Raw genomic sequence first — 7,679 nt, 5'->3', positions numbered from 1 at the left:
ATAATGTTTATATTATATGAAGCAAAACATGTAATGCAAAATTACAAATGCAAATTCTAAACTCACATCAAACCTTGACTAGTATTTAAGGCTAAGCACCCAATGTTTACAACGTCTAGATGTCCCCCCTAGAACGTGTCCCCCCCCCCCCCCCCCCCCCCCCCCCCCCCCCCCCCCCCCCCCCCCCCCCCCTAGTCCAGCGTGTAGATGTTCTCCTCGACGGGTCTCCTCATCCGGATCTCGTAGATAATGTGAGGCGGTTCTTTGGTTGAGAGACTGGAATATGAACATTATATCAGTCACGGATTATATAATCATTAATGAATCGTCGGTGATGTATTATAGCCTAAATGTACGTTTATATCCATTTATGGCAGTTACAGAAGAGCTTATTTTCTCACCAGCCTGTCTTCAGAGATCTCAGGTGGATTCCTCCTGAGGAGAAAACAATAACAAGACCACGTTGAAGATGCTACATTCAGGAAGTACATCAAGGGTTGGACACATTCACTCATCCTCACACCAACTCAAACCACACACACGCGTGCACACACACACACACACACACACAGGACCTCATGAATATGTGTGAATTCATGTGTCATCCCTTTGAAATTGGGAATCATATTTGTTATATTGTTGTACATAAAAACCAACCAACAACGAATCAATTAACCAATCGTTGGCCAGGGTGTGGGTGTTCCTACGTTTGAAAGCCAGCAGGGCCAGAGCTCCAAGCAACAACAACAGGAGACTGAGGGAGAGAGAGAGCACCGGAACGTTGATCTGCAGAGACAGTGCAGGGACCACATCCTCCAGCTGGTGGCAGCAGAGAGGCACACATGAGTGTGTGTGTGTGTGTGTGTGTGTGTGTGTAGAATATGTGTGTGTGTAGAATGTGTGTGTGTGTGTATGATGTGTTTTAGAGGAAGAGAGAAAGCATGTGCATGGACGATGTGTGTGTATGTATACATGTATACATATGTTCTATGTGAGTGCAAGTGTTCGTGCATCTGTGTGTGTGTATTGAAAAAAAAAGGGCAAGTGCATGCATAGACCATGTGTGTGTATGTGTGTGTGTGTGTGTGTGTGTGGGGGGGCGGGGGGGGGGTATTTAATTAATTATTATAGTCCAAAGATCAAAATGATGATAAAGATGTTGATTATGGTGATGATGATGTTGATGATTGATGCATTAATGTGATGAAGGAGAAGGAAATTCTGCATGATTACTCACAACTGTCCCCGAATGCACCAACACGCTAGAATTCCGTCTGTGAACATCTACATAAGGTGACTCAGCAACTGCCCAATGTTCTGAGTGACACACAACACCCACATAGACACACTTTAGAATTGGAATGAATCAGGCCCTACCACAGTGTCTATCTAGAGGACCTGATCTTCCGGAAAAGCGGAGGGCACATACGTTTGCATGCACTTGGCAGGAAGTGAAAGATTCGATCCCCTCTTGAGAGCTCAGATAATTGAACCACAGGTTCAGACTACAAATACAACACACCTACCCACCCGTATTTGGGTTTTATGTTTGTATGAGTGTGTGTTCATGCTTGTGTGCATGCACGTGTTTTTTTTTATATGCATCTTTTTTGGTGAGTGTTGGAAGCCAAATTACATATCTTAGTCTAAGAGGTTTTCTGTTGTTCTAATGCTCTAAAAGATGTTGTAATCTGTGTTAAAGAGAGGTTCAACAGGTGGTAAAGAGACGTTCTAAGCTTTGGTAAAAAGATGTTCTAAACCTATGGTAGAGAGAGATTCCAAACTTGGGTAGAGAGCAGTTTTAAGCTTTGAAAGAGAGATGTTTTAATAGGTTGTCGGAAGAGACTAACTGGTAGTAGAGAGAAGTTTTAACCTGTGGGAGAGAGAGGCTCTAAGAGGTGGAAGAGATAGGTTTTAAGAGATGGTAGAGAGAAGTTCTAACTTGTGGTAGAGAGAGGTTGTAACTTGTTAGAGAAGTGCTAAGAGGTGGTACATACAGGTTCTAACTTATAGTAAAAAGAGGTTCTAACTTTGTGGTAGAAGGAGGTTCTAACTTGTGGGTGAGAGAGAGAAGATGGTCCCACCTGTAGGAAGGGGAGGCTCTGTGGTTTCTTCTGTGGTTGTGGTGGGTTGGATGCTAACAGCTGGAGCTGGAAAGATCAACATAATCACACCAGTATAGATGTACTGCAAAATTAGTCTACATTGTCATCAACATCACATTAGTCTAAATCTGAGTAGAAGAAAATGTTTACATATTGAACTATATTTCTCTTAAGTTCAGAAAAAGTCCTTCAAACGAAACTAAAAGGCTCCTGTTTTTAAATAGAGACCATGGGACATGACACACCCGCCTTCCTAATAACTAGAACCAAGTACTTATTTTATCTGCTGTTTCAATGTGTGATACAGACCATAATATACCACACACCATGAAAGTCCCACCTTTAATAACCCTCAGGCTGTGGGTGACTTTTTTATCATTGAAGATGCCGTCGATATCTACCCGGCAACAGTACAGCCCACTGTCCGTTCTCTGGGCCTGGAGGATGAGTAGATCCAAACGCCCCGCCAGAGCATCCCCAGTCAGCCGGTAACGGTCCGACAACTTGGAGATCATGCCATTCTCATCTGTCTGCAAGAGGATGTCGTTGCACCAGAAGGTTCCACAGTCCCGTCCCCAGCACACATGACTCACGCCAAAACGCTTCACGGAGTACTGGCAAGTCAAGATGGCTGCCTCACCCTCCGTTACCTTGACGGCTGTTACAGAGGACCTGACTGGAGGCCAGCAGCAAACAGGAAATAGGAGACAGAGTTCAGGGTACACTATAAATAACAACATGATTGCTAGATAGACACGTTGGTAACCATAGAATAACTTCTTATTTTTTTATCTTCAGCGTTTTGCAGAGATTTGTTAAATTTCACCAATAATTTCACAAATTTACACCAAGATATTAATAAATAGCCCAATATAACACATCAGACACTTTTATCCAAGATAAAGTGCAGGGTTGGATTTGAACCTGCAAGCTCTAGAATTGCCATTGCTCAGTGATAAAGTATTGCTCTATCACTGAGCAATCCCCATCCCCTTAACAAACCATGGGTCAACTGTGGACACATAACAACACAAAGACACAAGTTCCCTGGAGATAAACTAGGAACTTAGTGAGAGAACCATGAACAAGATCCAGGAAGAGTGAAGGAGAACCCTGAACAGGAAATTGTATGATGTGTTACTGTGATAAACTGCAGTTTAGTGTTAGTATTATTACTGCAATACATTTACATTTAGTCATTTAGCAGACGCTCTTATCCAGAGCGATTTAGAGTAAGTACAGAGACATTCCCCCCGAGGCAAGTAGGGTGAAGTGCCTTGCCCAATGACACAATGTCATTTGGCACGGCAGGGAATCGATCCGGCAACCTTCTGATTACTAGCCCGACTCCCTCACCGCTCAGCCATCTGACTCCTTAAAACAATACACTACAGTATGGTGTTAGTATTGATACTGTAGTATAAAACAGTATAGTGTAACTATTGTTACTGTAGTTCAGAATAGTGTCAGTTTTGGTGTTGTAGTATACTGCAGTAGTGTTATTATTGGTACTTTAATATTCTGCAGTGTTAATTTTGTTACTCCAGTACAGTACCGTGTATTATGGTGTTAGTGTTATTAAAATAGTATACCGCAGTATAGTGTTAGTTTTGGTATTGCACTATTGAGTGAGTATTGTTATTGCAGTATGGTGTAGTGTGGTATTAGCATTGTTCTTGCAGTGGTTTCCTTGCCTGGTAGTGTTGCTATGAAGATCAAGCAGAGAAGCGGACGCCACCCTTCTCCTGTTGCTGCCATGCTGAAGGCTTGTTGTCCAGAGGAGAGACGAACACTACTGTCTGGTGCTGGACGGAAAGGGGGGTGGGAGGGGAAGTGAGAAAGAGAGAGGGAGAGAAAGGGGCTGGGTGGTTTGGAAAGGGTGTGAGGGAGAGTGCGAGAGATAGTTGGTGAGCAAAAGAGAAAGATAGAGGGTGTTTGTGTGTGCAATTGTGTCTGTGTGTGTGAATATTTGAATAGGCAGCTGTGTTGAGGAGGTTGCTCTGTGACATCTCCAGGAAGGCTGTGACCCCCCCACCCCACTAACCCCAGCTAGCCCCCCCCTTACCCCAGCTAGCCCCCCCCTGTTAACCCCAGTCAGCCACCCTCCCCCGGCCAGGGTGGGAGGAGATAACGGCCCCCTTGTAGGCCAGGACGTCCACAAGCGAGTCCTATCTGCATAAATTCTGGTGGGAGGACAGGGAAGGAACACAACAGTCCACTCATAGCTGTGCATGTGTGTGCGTGTGTGTGTATGTGCATGTGCGCATGTGTGAATACATGTATCTCTGTGTGTGAACGTGTCGGATTGCTGTAATGCAGTTTGAGTGCAAAAAAGGTTATAAAACATGGATAGATTCATATAACATACAACTACACTACAAAATAGAAAATCTCAAGAGTACAATTTCCACCCCAGTGTAGCCCTTCCAGCCAAACATCTGCACCCCCCCTGTTTTTATGGAGGAATAAATGTGCCATAATTAAATAAGTAAATAAATAAGTAAATACATAAATAAATAGACATCTCTTAGGTAATGTGAAGTTGCATGTCTTTCAAAAGAAATACACATTTCATTTAAATGATGTGACAAGTCGACCTTCGACTTGCCAAGCGCAACCACTACCAACCACGCCAAAGAAAAGCTAGCTCTTCGTTTACGCGGGTGGCCTTCACTACATAGCTGAGGAGTGAGTTTCCTGGTTTTCACACTGTTACATAAGGTCTGGGGCCTGATGTATAAACGTTGCGTACGCACAAAAAGCTTGCGTACGCTGGTTTTCACGCACAATTTGTGATGTATAAAGATTTACTTGACGTGAGAATGTGCGGGCCAGCACGGAAACTTTTGAGCAGACGTGAGAATGTGCGGACCGTTCGTAAAGTCTTGTCTGGCTCTGTAACGTGGCAAATTCGAACTGAAAAGTGCCGAAACTCACCAAATATTACAGAATAAAGTTTCCACTACTGCTTTTATGACGTTGAATATTCAAAAAACATAAAAATAAAAGTTTGATCATTAATGTGCTAAATGACTAAATGTAATGTGGATGATCACTTCAAAATGCCAAAACCCAAAACGGGAAATGCTATAGGCCTTCTGTTTAATCCGCCACCACTTAATAATTTCTGTTAAATTTGAGGGTGTCAAACAAACCACAAAATCACTCAGGAAATGCATGTCACGCTAACCTTGTTGCTATAACCATCCTGTTACGATGCGCCACCACTCGTTTCTTCATTTAAAGTTTTACATCGGACCGTTTCTTCTTACAGTAATTTCTGCCATGATCCGGTTCACTGAACCCACAGCATTTATGGCCCTATAATAATAATTATTATTATTTTATTTGTAATGCACTTTACATTTAGCTAAATCTAAGTGATACAGGGTAAAACAAGAAAGGGCGCAATTAGTGACAGTTTTCCACTCCGCCGACTTTCTTTTGTCGCTATTACCTGATGAAAGGCCGCCAAACAGGACACATTTTCTCGCCTCCACACTCCGTTGTCAGAACCTCGATCTCACAGTCACCGTATTTCTTCGAATAAACGCAGCGGAGTTTAACGTTCATTTTTGGTGCAGCGTATATTTGAGGGCGGCGTTTATTCAAAGACATACGGTAATTCAGACAAAGAAATGACCTCAGGAGTGCATTTACAGTCTATCTGCATATTCATTTATGGGAGGAGGCAAGGCGGGGCCAGTGGCTCATCTGCATATTCATTTATGGGAGGAGGCAAGGCGGAGTCAGTGGCTCTTTCATGTGCGGTCAATCTCACGTTGATTGTGATTTATAAAGGAAAGGTGCTACCGGTTTTATACATACTTTTCGAGTTTTGGCCGTACACCATCTTCTGGTATGAAAGCTGCGCAATCCTTTATACATGAGGCCCCTGGCAGGACAGTGGTTTCAGCTGCCATTGTGTTTCAACAAGGATTGATGTCACACGCAAGCACACAAACGCAAATACGCACGCACACATGCACGTGAAATCTATGCAATGGAGACAGCCAATGAAAGAAGAGCCATGTGACAGTTACATGCCTGTGTATGAAGCAATGGCTGTTGAGATCGTGATGTTTAAATGGTTAGCTAGCACACAAGCTAGCATATAACTTTGTAACCACCATGATAATTTGTCTCCTTGCAGCTAGCCGCAAGTAATAAACTTTCTTGACTTCTTCACCGACTGAATATTTCTTACAAGTACATAGGGGAGACCGGGGTTGGTTGGCACACTTTTCACTGACTGCCATATTTCTCTGGCATCATTTATGATAGAATATTCTAACCAGCAGCAAATGAAACGTTATGGTCTAAGCCATAATTAAATATGTTTACAAGTACACAAATATTTGTTTTAAATGTGGTGATTTGAGATTTAAATCATGTTGTGCATTTGTGCCAACCAGCCCCATCACGGGGTTGGTTGGCACACAATATGGGGTTGGTTGGCACAATGTTAAAATGCTATAGTTACACAAAATGAAGCAAGCAATAGAAACAATTTGAACATTTAATAAAAGAGTGTAACCAATTAATCATTCTATAACATGTTTTATGCAATTTATTAGAAGGAATGTATGTATTAAACCTAAACCTATGCCTAATCCTCAGAATCAGGCAAAAAGACTGAAGAACGGAATGTTGACAACAACATTCTTATTAGACAACATTTAAAAGGGATAATAACCCCAACAGTAGCCTAACAGTAGCCCTCTTAGTAGCCCCTCTCCCCCATCAAACTTATAATACATGTTTTAGCACTTTTTGATTAAATTCCTATATCTTCAAAATCACTGTGCCAACCAACCCCGCTCAAATTTAACCCAATTTTGTGATTAAATTATGTTGGCTATCTACCATCACTCATCACAAACTTTCAAATTTTAAATGAAAATGTAGCTGATTCCTATGTCTATTAACTACATGTAACATGTTTTAAATATCTTTAGCTGACACAGTTTTATAATAAATTCAGTCCACAGACCACTTTTTTACTTTTGATACTATAAAAGTGAAATGTTACCCTCACCAAAACAGTTTGTGATTTTCAGATGTTTTAACATAGTAGATGAGTGCAGGTCGAGAAAACAAACATTTTGATGTTACAATTTTGTTTCTGTGACCTTCAAAACGACCCAAAAATGCTGTGTGCCAACCAACCCCTGTAGCCAACCAACCCCGGTCTCCCCTACACCCACACATGTTAAAATTGCATGCACACACATGCACAGACACACACGCATTCCCACTGTCACAGAGGTCTATTTATTCTCTGAATCATAATTTAATGGGTATGCTAATTGTACATTTGCACATATACATTACATTTCACATACCGATTGGTCTGTCTCATTCCAGCGGCAAAAGGGTTCCCTGGAAGATTTCAAGGTGTACATAACATATGGAGGACTAAATGTGCCATTCATTACATTTAGTCATTTAGCAGACAATCTTATCTAGAGCGACTTACAGTAAGTACAGGGACATTCTCCCAAGGCAAATAGGGTAAAGTGCCTTGCCCAATGACACAATGGCAATTTAAACGGCCAGGAATCTAACCTGCAA

The 7,679-nt window shown here is 42.0% G+C and overlaps 1 protein-coding gene across 1 annotated transcript; it reads right to left on the bottom strand.

Annotated features, from left to right (window-relative positions):
* Positions 1-191: 191 nt before the first annotated feature.
* On the bottom strand, positions 192-3,961 carry timd4 (T cell immunoglobulin and mucin domain containing 4). Its single transcript, XM_047043093.1, has 7 exons — positions 3,800-3,961; positions 2,446-2,781; positions 2,085-2,150; positions 1,238-1,317; positions 708-819; positions 402-435; positions 192-276 (listed from the first exon to the last, which is right to left on the bottom strand). The coding sequence occupies exons 1-7, from the start codon at positions 3,861-3,863 to the stop codon at positions 192-194; spliced, it is 777 nt and encodes a 258-aa protein (XP_046899049.1). The 5' UTR covers positions 3,864-3,961.
* Positions 3,962-7,679: the final 3,718 nt, after the last annotated feature.

Source organism: Hypomesus transpacificus, chromosome 20 (assembly GCF_021917145.1).
Source record: "Hypomesus transpacificus isolate Combined female chromosome 20, fHypTra1, whole genome shotgun sequence".
Lineage (NCBI taxonomy): Eukaryota > Metazoa > Chordata > Actinopteri > Osmeriformes > Osmeridae > Hypomesus > Hypomesus transpacificus.
Note: the sequence above shows the minus strand (reverse complement) of the source record. Positions and strands in the feature narration are given on the sequence as shown.